Raw genomic sequence first — 15078 nt, 5'->3', positions numbered from 1 at the left:
CATGGGAGCCTTGAGGAAGCTCTCCCCACCCCGCCCCTCCACCCATCCCCCACCCATGGGTACGAAAATACGCACACATGAGCAGTGTCCTGCCCCGCCCCTCCCCCCACACACAAGCATATGGATTCCACACCCATTCATCCACATGCCCTCCTACCCCAAGAGACTATATATGGCAAATCTACAGTCTCAAGGAGGGTATCGCATCCCCCACACCCGTACCCAAGCACATCAGCTCACACACAGCACAGCTGGAGGCATGTGGACACACACACGCACGGTGGCAGAAACCCATGCTGGCTGAGTGTCAGGCTGCCTGACTTCAAACCCTGTACTTGCTAGCATGTCACTCAGAGCAGGCCATGTCATCTTTCTGAGCCTCAGTTTCTTCATCAATAAGACGGTATTGACCAGCACATACAAGCCTAATTCACAGTTGCATAGCTTCCCCCCCGTCACGCACAAGCTCTGCGGCCTCATTAGGCCCACAGGTACATGGGTTCTACTCTAGCCTTTCTGTGCCACACATATGCAAACATGTATCCCAAAGATGCATGTAGCCACACCCATACACAATCATTCTAACACACCTAGTCAGACATATGTGGGCACAGCTGGGCCTCAGTTTCCCCTGAAGTAAAATGATAGCACCCACCCTGTAGGCTGAGTATTGAGAGGGTTCAGAAGGGTAACAAATGCACACAGCTCTGGCCTAGGGCCTGGTGCACAGAAGGGCCTCAGAAAAGGGCAGTTCTTAGCATCTTTGTACACACACAACCCCCTGCTTTCTCTACCACGTATACACCTAATCACCCTACACACGTACAGGCTTAGGTGGCCCTAATATAAACACACAGCCACAGGGTCACATGCTGTGGGAATGGCTGGGGTTGCCAAAGAGGACAGGAATGTCCTGTTCTCCATTAGGACTCACCTTGGGGCCAGAGGGAGCAAGTGTCACCTGAAGGGACAGAGGAGAGGGTATCACACTTCCGGTAGAGAGAGAAAACCAGGGGCCCAAAGAAGTCAAGCAATTTATACAGGGTCACACAGCATGGTAGCAGGACCAGCAGCCTGTATCCCAGCCCCTGCTCTGCCTCCCAGGCAAACTAGCAAGCCGAGTCCATTTCCTCAGCCTGTAACATTTGCAGAGGGTCTAACCTACCTCCTCTAACCTGCCTGGCTTTGGTTAGTTCTGCCTCCCAGTTGCTGGGATAACATGGCTGCTTGGTTTCCATGGTAACCCCTGCACATCTGGGGACCATCAGCCTTACCAGATTTGGTGGGGGACTGGATTGAAAGAGGGGGTGGGGAGCAGAGGAGGTACTCCTGATATCCCTCAAAGTCAGGGGGCCTTGGAGCTGAGGGGAGCCGGGGTTGTGCCCTTGGTGGACCAACGTGGCAGGTCAACTCAGAACGTTAGACTACAGAAAAATGGTGACTCTTGCTGCCTATGGAAGAGGCACAGTTGGGTGCCAGGTGGCCTCACACTGAGCCCCTCTCCTTGCCCTTCTGGACCCCCAGAGGAAGGCTGGACCAGGGCCAGCTAGGAAGGGTTAGCAGGCCCCGAACCAATGCTGTGGGAGCCCTTGCCACGTGCTGAGCCAGCTCTTCCCCTTCTCTAGGCCTCTAGGAGACCGCAGGAAGCCTCCACCAGAGCAGGGGGAGACCTTGTGGGGAGTGTAAAGCTGGAATCAGCCACCAAGGCCCTGGTCCTGCCAGCCACCACCCCAGTCCTGTCGGCCACCACCCCATGCCCAGGTCCTGAACCCGAACACACTGCAGATGACAAGGCAGGTCACCGGCTCTCTTCCACACAGCCCTGGCTTGGTGGAGATGGCAGTGGGGGTCAAGTCCGGCTCTGGGAGATGGGCAGGGAGTGAGTATGAAAGTGTACAAAGACCCCCTTGTCCTCACCCAGGAGGCTGCCAAGCCAGCTCTAGGCAACGTCCACTCCCGGCTCTTGCCCGCTCCACCCTGCACACCCTCCATTCACTCACATTGCTGTCCTGGGCACCATGGACACAGGGTGGACACTGAAAGGGAAGAGCAGGCCAAGAGGTCAATTCTGAGCCCCTGGGGTGAGCCCTCCCCACCTCCATCACCATCAGGCCCACAGAACATCACACATGTCTTGAGTGGAATCTGAGGGGAGCCTGAAAATAGGAATCCTATAAAACAAGCCTCACCCCTCCTTTCCCACCCACCCACCCAGCCCCACAGCCGTTTTTCAGAAGGGGAAACTGAAGCCCAGAGAGGAATAGCAATACATCCCAGGTCACACAGCATGCTGGGGCAGAGTATGGCCCAGAATCCAAGGGCGCCGTGACTGAAGGCTGGGCGCTCCCCATGATGCCTGTGGCCATTTGCTGCCAACTCAGCAGGAGTGTCCTCCAGGGCTACCTACCCCCCAACCCAAGGAGAGGCAGTGGGCAGACAGGGCCCAGCATCAGGCCCCCAAGGAATGCCAGGAGCTGTGTAGTCAGCCAGCACCCCTATGCTGAGGCTCCGTGCCCAAAGCCTGGTCCGAAGGGTTCACGCTGGCACCTCCCCTGCTGCCAGTCCCTTGGGAGGCTTACCTCATTGGCTGCTGTCTCCCGGTGGACCTGAGGGAAGGGTGGGGGGCGTGGGAATGGGCAGGGGGAATGGGCAGCACTGTTTCCAACACCCCTGCCCCCAAGCCAACAGGAGTGGGCACTCTAGAGAGTGCCAGGCACTGCGTCTGTCTCACCCCCATCCGTCCTTCTTGATCAGAGCTGGCACCTACATGTCCTAAGCTCTGTCCAGGAGGTGGGAAAGGCGGGAGGAGAGTGGGAGTGGAGCACCTTATCCCTGGGGTTTACGGGGCACAGAGGGCAGACTGACGGCACGGGGGGTCCTCCACACCCCTACCTCTACCTTTGCTGTCCTTTCTGCCTTCTGGCTGATTCTTCCCGTCAGCGGGGCATCCACCTGGGCAGACAGAGCAAAGAGAAACCCTTGAGGAGGGGGAAGTTCTGGGGCTTATGCTGGAAAGGGCACCCAGGCAGGGGGCATGGACCCCAGGTATGCCCTCAGCCTGGCATCTGGCACCTCCTGGGGCATCGAGGGCCCCTCAGGCCCCTGTGGCTACCCCAACAGGTCCCCTCCTCCCCCCCCCACCCGTGTGATGTCAGAGCAAACAGGACCATGCATCAATGGGATCCTGTGTTCTTGCAGCCCAAGGCTGGGCAGGATGCCCAGGCGGGCAGGGAGACTGCCAGTCAGGGGGTGGGGCTAAGGGAGGAACCAGGTTTCCGTGCCACCTCTAAAGAACCTGAGAGTGGGCAGGGCAGCTGGCCATGGTGCTGGGTGTAAAACCAGTCTGGCACTGGCTGGCCCTGGGCCCAGGAGAGTGAGCCATCCCTGCGGGGAAGCAGTACGACCTGACCTCTGATCCCAGGTACCTCTGTCCTGAAGAAACTGCCTTTGAGGGACAAGCTTAGTCCTGCCCTCATCAGAAGAGTCTGGAGGGCATCCGTGAGGGTCTAGGCAGTGCCAGAGGTAGATGGTACCATTCTCAACAGCCATAGGTAGGTGGGCACAGGGCCACCCAGTGGTGGCCAGTGGGCTGTCTCTGCCTCCTTGAATTATTTAGGGGTGGTGTACAAATAGGGAGGGCTTCCAGTGCCCCTCCTGCCATGGGCCCATGGCCAACTGATCCTGGTGGCAGACGTCAGTCAGCTCAGGCGAGGGGTATCTCACGTGTGCCTGCCTGTGCTGGCATCTTCCTGCCCTGCCCACCCACCTGGCTGTTTTGAGGTTCCTCCAGGCAGAAGCAGCGGGTATAGACCTTGCCTTCAGACTGTGGATTGATCTCAATGAGCTCATTGCTCTGGGTGTCCCGGCGGGCCTTGGAGGTCTCTGGGGGGCACTGTTCAGTGGAAGAGCAGGGCTAGGGTCAGTACAGGAGCAAACTCCTCCTAAGACCTCCAGGCATCACCTTCCAGACCCTCATCTCCAGCACAGTGTGTCCCTGGGCAGTCCAAGGGCCGGGCCACTCACCCCTGCTGGTAAAATCTCACAGCAGCCCTCCTCCAGCACGAGCTCCGGGTCACAGTAGATGTGCACCTGCTGAAGGTCGAACTGCAGGGGACACACACATCAATTTCACTTCATTTTATCAAATAGCTCTGTGTCCTGGCCCCCCAGGAGGCACAGAGATGTCTCCGCCCCGGGATGTGACCTCAGGGTGTTTCCATTCTGGCCTGGGAGACATCAAAAATAGAGCTGTCACCAAAGGCAGAACAAAACTGCGCGCACAGGAATGAGGGAGAGGAGGCCCAGAGGAACAAAAGAGGAGGAGGTTCCATTCATGCTGGGCTTTGAAGGGCTGGTAGCTACTCAGCAGATGAGTATGCAAGGAAAGGCATTCCAGGTGGAGGTAACAGTGTAGGCAAAGGCACGGCAGTGTGCAAGTACTCGGCAAGCTGGTTGGCTAGGATGAAATTGATCAGAGCAGAGCTGCATGGAGAGAGGTAAAGGAAGACAATGCCGCAGACACTTATAAGGACCAGATCATGAAGGACCTTGAATGCCGGGTAAGTATGTTTACGCTGCATTTGGAGGGCAACAGGAAAGCAGGGGAAGATTCTAAGCAGAAGGACTTGCTCCGATACAGATTCCAGGAAGCTCACTCAGGTTCCCAGAAGGCAGGAACAGAGGTCAGGACCTGACCTAGCACTTACCGAGACAGGCTTGCCCTGCTCAGCATCCAAGCCTAGAAATACATGGCCCACAGGCCTCATGGGTCGCCGGGGCCCCAGAGGCTGGGAGGAGGCTGAGCTGCAGTCCACGTGCACAGAGGCCACACGTCCAGCCACACTCAGCATCAGCTTGTGCCAACGCAGGTCGAAGAGCTGGGGCACTGGGAAGATGCAGGACACAAAGTCGCCATCCTGGCCCTGGGTCCTGAGCTCCAGGCTCCGCTCTTGGCTGTTGACTTCCAGGGAAATCTGGGTAGAATTTGGAAAGGGAAAGGACAGAGATTCAGAGCTCCAGAGTCAGCACAGGCACATCCAGGGACCTCGAACTCATTTCACAGGAGGGGAAACTGAGGCCCAGGAAGAGAAGAAAGCTGACTGGGGTCAAGGAGCTATACATCCTGAAAGAATGAGGCAGGTATTGGTGGGCTGGGGGCAGGCTTGAGGGTAGGCACAGGATGACGCAGGGAGATCCCAGACATCACAAGCCGGGATGAAAGTTGGGCTGGCCTGGTACTACCCAATGCCCTAAGAAGCAGTCAGGGCACGGAGGAAGTTCACCTGTGGATACCCATCGGCATCGGTCACTTGAAACAGATACCATGTCTTCTGGTGGGTGTGTTTCTTCAGCAGTAGTGTCAGCACCAGGGCAAACTCCTCCGGGAGGCCCCGAGGGAATACTCGTCTGCAGATGAAGCAGGGAGGGTGCCCCGAGGCTCCAGTGAGGACCCAACTGCTGCCCACCCTAGACCCTCAGGACTGCTGAGCCTACCCAAGACATCCACAGGCACACACCTTCCATCATATATATTCATTCACTCTCCACACCTTTACTGAGTGCCCTCCGTGAGCTAGGTGTGGGTCTGGCTGCTGGGAATAACAGTGGTGAAGGCTGGGCACGGTGGCGCACACCTGTAATCCCAGCACTGTGGGAGGCCGAGGCGGGCGGATCACCTGAGGCCAGGAGTTGGAGACCAGCCTGGGCAACATCGTGAAACCCCATCTCTACTAAAAATACAAAAACTAGCCAGGTGTAGTGGCAGGCTCTTGTAATCCCAGTTACTTGGGAGGCTGAGGCAGGAGAATCGCTTGAACCCAGGAGGTGGAGGTTATGGTGAGCCAAGATCATGCCACTGCACTCCAGCCTGGGCAACAGAGCAAGACTTGGTCTCAAAAACAAACAAACAAAAACAACAACAACAACAACAAAAAACCATACACCGTGGTGAAAATACAGAGGCAGTGCTTGCCTTCATGGAGCCTTCAAGTCTGATGGGGGCAGGGAGGCCATGAGCAAAGAATCCCCAGAATGACTATTTCACTATTGCATTGCAATTTGAATAAGTGCTTCCAATGAACCCAGAATACTCTGGGTGAATAACTGAGCCTAGGGTGGAAGGAGAGATGCTGAAACAAAGATGGAAAGGGTTCAGCATGACTAGAGCAGCAAGAGATAAAAAAGAGCCTTTTGAGAGCTGAGGTTGAAGAGGCAAGCAGGGGCCAGACCACCCAGGGGCTTGTGGGAGTTTGGACTTCACACACGTGGTGCACACACATGCATGTGCGCACGCGCACACACACACACACACGCACATGACTCTTGCCAGGTTCCCGCCCACATCCTGTGTTCTCACAGTGCCCATAGGATGCAGACATGTTCCCACCCACTGCTGGCCAGAGACAGGGGAAAGACAGAAGGTAGGTCTGCCAGGTACCGCCTCTCAGCCCACCCCACAAGCCCAGGGGTGGAGACCAGGTTGACTCCTGGCAGGGGGTGGAATGAAATGACCCACAGAGAGGCCCCTGGGCTTAAGCCCCACATCCAAGTTGCTGAGGAGTGTGGCTGAGGTCAGTGTTGATTCTCAGTGGTTGCATGGATGCCTTTACCGCGTAGGCTGGGTCACGGAGGCCGCCCCCAGGCGCAGGATGAGAGGCCCCTTGGGGTTGCGGATCTTCTTGATGGCAGACATCTTCATGAGGCTGAGTCGGCGGATGAGGTTGAAGCCTTTGGGGGAGACATCAGGTGAAGAGCTCAGCTGAGCAGGCAGAGAGGGGTACAGATCACTCCCAGAGGAAGGTCGCGGGGACGGCGGGATGAGATGGATAGGGGCTCACCAGTCACATTGGCTGGCAGGCTACTACTGTGTTCCAATTTGAGTCCTTCCTGCTGTGAAGGTGGGCAATGTGCACCTGGAAGAGAAGGAGCAGGGGGACATTAGGTGCGCTCAGGCCAAGGTTGCTGCATGGCTGGACGCTGGGGAACCTGGGAGGGAGCAAGTTTATAGTCCTCACTCTGGACCATCAGCTAGATCCTGCCTTCACCACCTGCCTTCTGACCCTGGCTCCCCAGGGAGCCTGGAGGCCCACCAACCCAGCAAACGGTTGGGAAGACTGAGGCCCAGAGACTGAGGGCCAGGCCAAGCTCACTAAGTGAGCCAACAACAGAGCAGGCCCAGAACTCCAGGAACCCAAATCTCCCAACACTCCCAAGTCAGGAGCTAGGCCAGCAAGGGAGAGAATACACGAAACTCTACGTGGCTCTCAAGCACAGATGGAGTGGGGAGCTGTGTGTTTATACATGTGCCCCCTCCATGACGTACACCCAGGTAGGGGACAGAGGAGCTCTTTTGGGGTAAGGAAACGTCAGAATCATGCACACTATGTGTTATGTACAATTATATGTACATGTCTGTACATGTGGGAGTTGTAGGTGCCCAGGCCACAAGGGATGACATGTGCAGCTGGCACATGTGCTCTCAGCAATGGGAACTTCCTACATCCAAATCAGACAAGCAAGCCAGACACAAGTATGAGCCAACAGAATGAATATTTACCTGAATAACCACCTTGTGAAACAGTGAGAAGAGACTGAGGGTCTGAGGGGACCATAAGCTTAAGGGTACCACCAGGGCCTTGGAGCTCCAGGAAGGGCATATTAATGGGTAAGGGCTCCCAGAGAAGGAGATAGCTTAATTCAGGTTTCCAAAGCCCTGAAAGAACAGGTGGGCAGCCATGGGCCTCCCTCTCCCTGGGGTTGACTGAGCAGAAGTGTTGGGGGAGGTGCTACAATAGGAAAGAGGCCAGAATCAAAAAGGCCTTCTCATCAATGCAGAGGGATAGGTGGGAAAAGACAGTGAAGACAGCTCCTAGAAGCTGGCCTTGCACTCCCTGGCTAGACTGGCTGGAAGAAGAAATCCTGGGGCCCAGGGGCCCGGTCCCAGTGACCCCACTGGACTCTCCCTCCCCCAGGTCTGGTCAGAAAGACCTCCACTGTCTTCAGCATCACAGCAGCAATGGGTGACTCACCCCTTGGCAATGGGCCCAGATTCCTTACAGATGTTGAAATTCTCTGCCCCGTCCCCCCAGGGGACCCAGTGAGGGAGAGGGAGCAAAGCTCACGCACACACAAGCAGAAGCACATATGTGCACATACAAGGGGCAGGCAGCCACACTCACCCGGGTCCACAATCCCTTGCACCTCAACTTCTTGGTTTTTTTGCTTTTCCTAGCTGGATTTGGGTCCTAGGTTCTGTTCCTGCTTGGCTAGGCAGCTGAGCTACTGAGCCCAGAGGGCATCCAGCAAGGCCAGGCAAGTTGCCCGGTCAACTTCCCCTGGCTTTGGGCCCTGGAAAGCTGCACCCTCTGTCTCATCCCGAGTCTGGGCCTCGGGGCGGGCCTTTTATTAGAAATTCAGGGCCAGCTGTGGAGGAGGAGAAGCACGTGAGCTGGAGGGATGGAGTCTCCACCATGAAAAGGATCAGCGGGACTTGGGGTTCTCTGGGGAGGCGGCGTCCTTGTGCAGGGAGAGCTCACCGCCTGTTCCTCCCCACTCCACTGGTCCTACCAGCAATGTGTCCACAGGATTGGCTTACGTATTGGGGTGGGGGATTGTTCTGCTACACACAGAGACACAGGAATACATACGAATGCACAGAGCCAGTCTAAGAGACAAACACAGAGATGCTCAGAGACATAAACATACGAAGACACACGTGCACACACTCTCCAGCTCACCGCACACAGGCTCGAGGGCACCAACACCTCAGAGCACCCTGAACCCACACTCTGCTATAATTGCCCACATGACCACACATACATGGTCACATATGTGCAAGGACCCCAGCACCCCAGGAAACCAGTTGCAGGCCTATGAGACTCTGACTCTCCTGTGTCATCTCACCTGTATTTGCCCCATGGCTGAAGGTAGCCCAAAGACCGAGCAGCCACAGGCCAGGAGCCCAGGATACCCACATCCTGGTCCAAAGAGGTCGGCTACAGCCACAGCACCTGAAAACCACAGAGACCGGGAAGGCGGATTTCTGAGTTCACACAGCACAACTCCACACGTGGGCAAGTTGTGGCCCGCCCGTGGGGCCCAGGCACTGGTATTGGGGTGGCAGGAGGTCTGGCCAGGCAACAGTCTCTCTCAGAGGCCCAACCACAGGCCTTGGGCTAGGATTTGAGCAGAGGTGATATTCAAAATATTTAACCACCGGTATGGCACGGATACCAGCTTTCAGGCAATGCAGAAAGCTGCCTACTGCACTGAAATAGTGTCCAGGCAGCATCCGGCTGCGCCAGTGGACACTTGCTGTATTGAAGAGAGGTCTAGAAGGTCTTAAGGCCAGAGAAGTTGGAATAGTGATGGGGGCTGAAAGCAGAGGCTATTTATCAAGACACGTGGAAATATTTCAATAGTCTAACACTTTGTGCACTGTCCTGGTATTTATACCAGCCTGATACTTTACTAGCTGCACCTAGCTCAGGCCGGGAAGCCCTGCCAGGCACCCACAGGGTCAGGGGCTGGTGACTGGGCTGAGACTGTGGGCCACAGGCTTCCACAGGGCTGTGGGGGGGGCAAGGAAGCTTTCCCCATGGGTACAATGGGCAGGAGAGCAGGTCTCTAGGGCTCAGGACCTCGTTGCCAACCTCCTCCTGCCCACTCCCCCCAACCCGCTGATGGATGCTCGTCTTTTAGTTTTATTAAACCCTGATGGATCAGCCCAGATAAATCAATACAGGCTCAGCAAGCGGCCAGCAGAGCCATACATCATCTGGCCTCCCCCAGGACAGGCAGCTCACGTGCACAAACACAGAGCCATGCATGTGTCAGCACAGCACACGCAGATGCACAGGTACACGTACATAAGGACACACATATGTGGTACCAGTGTGCATACAAAGCTATCCGCCCACAGGCATGCTCACAGAAACATATGCTCGCTGATATACCCAGACACACCAGCTTGCACATACCCACATGCGCACAGCCAGCCTATGACCACCCCTCCTGTAGGTCTTCCTGTTGGGAAGTTCTAATGCAAGTCTGACTGCATTCCTTCCAACTATAATGGAATCCAATTTTCCTTCCCTCAATCATGGATAGGAAATGAAAACAGAAAGGGCCCCTTACCCCAATATATTTGGGATAGGACTCCAGCCCCCTTCTCCCTGGGACAGAAGTGTGCCCCCAACCTATTCATCCCCCATCCTAGTGATATACACATCCCAGCTCTCAAACCCTATCCTGGCCTTCCTCCTGCCAGCCAATAGAAGAGCTGCCAGTTGTGGCGCCAAGTGGGTGTATGTGGAGGCGTGAGGATGGATGTGATCCTGTCCGATTCTGGCTCCTAGTCTCTGGTCGCCACTCCTCAGGCTCCAGCCAGAGTGGAGGGCTACAAGGACAGAGCCAGAGAAGCTTCCAAGGAGATGGCTCACCCCAACATAGAGGCGTAGATTTGGGCGCAGGGACAGTCAGAACCAGGATGGAGTTTAGAGCTCATCTCGCTCTAGAGAAGATGACCAAGGCCCAGAGAGGGAATACCACTTTCCCCAGGTCACACAGCAAGTCTGGCAGAGAGGGTCTCTCAGCCCAGAGCCCTGAGGCCACCCACTGTATCCCCACTTACCGGTGGCCGGGGATCCCCCCACCTCACTGAGCAGTGCAGGCAGCGGCGGGAGGAAGCAGAGCCTGGGTTCCTCAGGCCCGCTAGGGGTTCTTCATCTCTCCCTGACAGTCACGGGTCCCCAGCTTCCTGACACACTATGGAGCTCTCCTGGCTGTCTGCTGCCCGGCGCACGCCTGCCGGGACTGCCGGCCACTCCGGGTGGGGGAAGAGGGGCGGTTCTAGGGGGCTGGGGACCTGCCAGGGACACTAATGGAACACAGCTGGACTGGCCCGCCAGGGAGGAGGAGGAGGAGGAGGGCCGAGAGGGGGCTCCAGCAGCAGCAGAGGCGGCCGGACTGCGGGGTGAACAGCCCCGCCCCAGGTCTGGCCCAGCTCCCAGGCCCGCCCCTCCTGCCTCACCGCCAGGTGAGCGAGCCTCGAGCTAGGCGGGACCCTGCGTGTCCAGAGCTGCCCTGGAAAGGGGTTCCTGCGGGCCCTTTAAGAGCCAGGCCTGGAGTTTGAAGTACCCCCCTTTCCATGTCCCTGGCTGGGCCCCCAGAAGGCTGCGGGGCGGGGAGTGCGGGGGAGGGACAGGGGTGGAGGGAGAAGGGTAGAGACCCTCCTCCCAAGTGCGTGGCACCCACGATGTGGCTGCCGCCCAAGCCTTGGTGGTTAGCTTTTTCCAGTTCCTCTGCCTAACATTCCCAGTCAGTCAGTCCCTAAGTCTGTCTGTACTGGGAGGGGGGGGGGGAAATCCCCTCCCTCCCCCGTGCTAAATTAACCCCCTCTGCTCTGGCCTGACTCCCAGAGAAGCGAGACTGAGGGAGTCCCCCTATTCCTCCTTACTCCATGAGGTTGGAAGGGCTCAAATCCCTGGCCCCTGCTCTGGCTTTGCAGTTCCAAATGTGCTATGTAACCATACTCCTTTTTCTCATCTGGAAGATGGGATCGTGAGAGTATATGCCTCACAGACCTTTGCTGTAAGCAGGGAATGGGCCAAAGGCTGTAAGCACTTAGCACACGGTCTGGCACATAAAAGGAGCTCAGTAAATATTTGCTGCTATTATCGTTATTACTGTGATCCCTGGCAGGGGATGGGACTGAATTTCAAGCCTTTATACCAGCACTGTGGAGGGATCTGCTTTATATTCACGGTCCAAGGACGCAAGAGGAATTGAGCTGGGCTGAAAGATTGGAGCTCTGAGGAGGAAGGAGTTGGTAATGTTTCCAGTTCTGTCCAGAGGCAGGGCCGTTGACCAAGGTGAACCCCCCACCAAGGGTCTCCTCCCCCTGTAGACCAAAAGCAAATTTACTGGCACCAAGGCTGAGAATCCACAAAGTAGGTTCAAGAGGCCATGAGATGCTGGGCTGAAGAGGGAGAAACTAAGCGTCCCCAATTGAGGGGGGCCCTGTGGAAGCAACGCGCCCAGCCCTGTGGCCCCAGCTAACGCTAACGCAGGGAGAGGTTGTGGGGGGCAGGCCTGGGATTTCCCGTCTCCAGACCCAGAGGCGCTGAGTCAGCGGAAACCCCAACCAGGCCACAGAGGCGCCCCACTGTGGTCCCAGTGAGGAGCTGGCCCAGATGTGGCAGTGGCAGTGGTGGGGCCTGGGAAGTGCTGAGCTCAGCAGGCGGGAAGCGGAGGGGGTGGGGCCGTCTGAGCACTCTGGCTTGAGGGGTGGGTGGGCACAAGCCCCGCCTGCCCTGCCAGAGGGTGCTGCCCCAGCAGTGGGCACTCGGGAGAGGTGGGAAACACACATAGGTCAGGCTCTGTGCTGAGAACTTCACATATGCTAACTCCTTCGATCTTGACAACAACACCTTAAGGCAGAATTCCATTTTTATTCTCAAATCTGCAGCACGAGAAAAACACAACTTGCCCGGGATCCCACAGCTAGTCAGTGGTGGAGCAGGACTCATGTCCAGCCAGCCTAGACTCAGCACGTGCTCTTACCCACCGTGCCATCCTGACAGCTCCCACCCGCACCCCAGACAGGGCAGGTGACTGGGCCGGGGATGGAGGAACCTGAGAAGGGAGAGCCCGATGCCTTCCCACAGCACCCCAAGGGTGCTCACAGGAACAGCTAAGCCTGGGACACACCTTACACCTAGGAACACTATCATAGACACAGTCTAGGAATGTGCCCGTGCCCCTTCCTCCCTTCCACACATACGTGCACACATCCAGAAACACGCAGTCAGGTAAAGTGCTAGCACAGCACTTGGGTACGCAGACTCCATATGCATGTGTAGGCACTCATGTTCACACAGACACACCCTGGCCCTAGAAACAGTTACACACTGATGTGTAGACACACAGGATACGCCTCCACATAAAAGATACACAGAGACACATGTAAGAGCCCAGATTACCCCACAGAAATATATCCCTGGACATATCCAAACACAGGTGCATAATTCTCAGAATGCGTGCATACAGCACTGCATAGACTTGAATGTGCACACACAGACACATGCATGTACACACAGACATGTGTGCACGCAAACATACATGTGCCCACAGGCATAATTATTCAAATATGCAAGCAGAGAAGCCTGCAGACCTGCAGCACATACATGTGTGCACACAGACATAGATGGCCACACAGACTCAGCTCCCAGAGAAACACCAGCTGGAACATGCACACAATGACACATGTACACATATGCATACATGCAGCTATGCTGACACTTTTACATGCATTCAGCGCCAGAAAGCCCTGCACACCAGCAATCCAGGTATCCCATGGGGCTGGGCTCAGTGCCCTCACCCCAGATGGCATCACCACGAGGTAATCAATGCTGCTAATCACCACCAGCTGCCCTGGAGCCTGCGTGTTGCTGCTGGGTGGGGCTACCAAGGCCTTCTGGACCTGGGGTAGTATGCCCAGATGTCGGCAGTGCCCAAGGGCCCTCTGCTCCCCACTGGGGAATCCCCGTATGGCAGGGGCAGCCCCTGGGGCTGGGACAGGGTGAAGAGCCAACCCAGGGCCTGGTCCCAGGACAGGCCCAGGAGCCCCCATGCATTCATGCGGAGATGGTGTGAAGGTCTGAGGCTTGAACAGTGGACCAGAACCCCCACATGTACATGTGCACACCTGGGCCCTGGCATATGCGCATATGGGCTCACACGCAGACACATCACACATGATTGATTACTCTTCCGCAGATATGCCCTTCCTGACTTCCTCATCCCTTTAAATGCCACCATAATTCATTCTGTTGCTCAGGTGAAAACCTGAAAACCTTGGCTCCTTCCTTTTCCCTACCAACCCCATCTAATCCTGTCAATTCTACCCCGCAAATACAGCCCACATCCATCCACTCCTCCCCACCTCCACAGCTGCAACCCTCACCCAGGCCACGATCATCTTCTGCTGGGCTGTTTGTTGCAAGAGCTCCCAACTGATCTGCCTGCTGCCATGGGGCCCCACCACCCACTTACTTCCCACCCAGCAGCCAGTAAGACTTTTCTTTCTTTCTTTTGTTTTTTTTTTTTTTTGAGACAGAGTTTTGCTCTTGTCGCCCAGGCTGGAGTGCAATGGCGTGATCTCGGCTCACTGCAACCTCTGCCTCCCGGGTTCAAGCGATTCTCCTGTCAGCCTCCTAAGTAGCTGAGATTACAGGTCCCCGCCACGACGCCTGGCTAATTTTTGTATTTTTAGTAGAGACGGGGTTTCACCATGTTGGCCAGGCTGGTCCTGAACTCCTGACCTCAGGTAATCCACCCGCCTTGGCGTCCCAAAGAGCTGGGATTATAGACGTGAACCACCACACCCAGCCAGTAAGACCTTTTCAAGCCCATATCCGTTGGCTTCACTCTGTTGTATCAGTCTTCCTAGAATAAAGCCCCAAATCTTTCCCTTGGCCTTGCCAAGTCCTTCATGATCTCGCCTCTGCCTTCCTGTCCAGCCATCTCACCCCAAAAACCGTAGCCACCCACCCACTTCCTTTCTCATTCCTGAATTCACTAAGTTCACTTTCCCCTCAGCCGTTGTGCACCAACTCTTCTCTCTGCTGGCAAGGATTTGCCCCTTGTCTTTGCCAGGCTGGCTTTTTGATATCCAGGTCTCACCTCCTAAGTCAACTCCTCAGAGTGGCCTTCCCTGATCACCAGATATGAGGATCCCCTAGTTGCTCCCCATCACATGATCCCGGTTTGGGGTTCGTTTGCTTGGTTGGTTTGGTTTGGTTTTTTTGAGACAGGGTCTCATTCTGTCACCCAGGCTGGAGTGCAGTGGTGTGATCATAGCTCACTGCAGCCTTGAACTCCTGGGTTCAAGTGATCCTCCCTCCTCAGCCTCCTGAGTAGCTAGGACTACAGGCTGGCACCACCACTCCTGGCTATTTTAAAAATGTTTTTGTAGAGGCAGGGTCTTGCTATGTTGCCTAGGCTGGTGTTGAATTCCTGGCCTCAAGTGATCCTTCTGCCTCCGTCTCCCAAAGTGCTGGGATTACAGGCATGAGTCAC

At 56.1% G+C, this 15078-nt stretch overlaps 1 protein-coding gene across 10 annotated transcripts in view; it reads right to left on the bottom strand.

The window, feature by feature from the left end:
• The window catches only part of COL16A1 (collagen type XVI alpha 1 chain), a 51532-nt gene extending 40565 nt beyond the window's left edge, over positions 1-10967 (bottom strand). For 5 of the 10 annotated variants that reach the window (XM_033227363.1, XM_033227362.1, XM_033227364.1 and 2 more), the window contains exons 1-12: positions 10631-10790; positions 8902-9008; positions 6837-6911; positions 6609-6726; positions 5283-5406; positions 4707-4973; positions 4024-4104; positions 3767-3892; positions 2893-2952; positions 2580-2606; positions 2001-2036; positions 935-961 (exon numbers count right to left, since the gene is read on the bottom strand). In XM_033227363.1, the coding sequence (XP_033083254.1) occupies positions 935-961; positions 2001-2036; positions 2580-2606; positions 2893-2952; positions 3767-3892; positions 4024-4104; positions 4707-4973; positions 5283-5406; positions 6609-6726; positions 6837-6911; positions 8902-8974 (1014 nt within the window). In that variant the 5' untranslated portion in view covers positions 8975-9008; positions 10631-10790. Of the gene's footprint in view, positions 1-934; positions 962-1917; positions 2037-2579; positions 2607-2892; positions 2953-3766; positions 3893-4023; positions 4105-4706; positions 4974-5282; positions 5407-6608; positions 6727-6836; positions 6912-8901; positions 9009-10630 lie in introns of those variants that run through there. The other 5 variants (XM_033227369.1, XM_033227370.1, XM_033227360.1 and 2 more) reach the window with 4 other exon arrangements.
• Between the last annotated feature and the right edge of the window lie 4111 nt (positions 10968-15078).

This window comes from Trachypithecus francoisi, unplaced genomic scaffold (assembly GCF_009764315.1).
Source record: "Trachypithecus francoisi isolate TF-2019V2 unplaced genomic scaffold, Tfra_2.0 Lachesis_group12, whole genome shotgun sequence".
In the NCBI taxonomy this organism is placed as follows: Eukaryota; Metazoa; Chordata; class Mammalia; order Primates; family Cercopithecidae; genus Trachypithecus; species Trachypithecus francoisi.
This window is presented reverse-complemented; position numbering and strand designations above follow the sequence as displayed.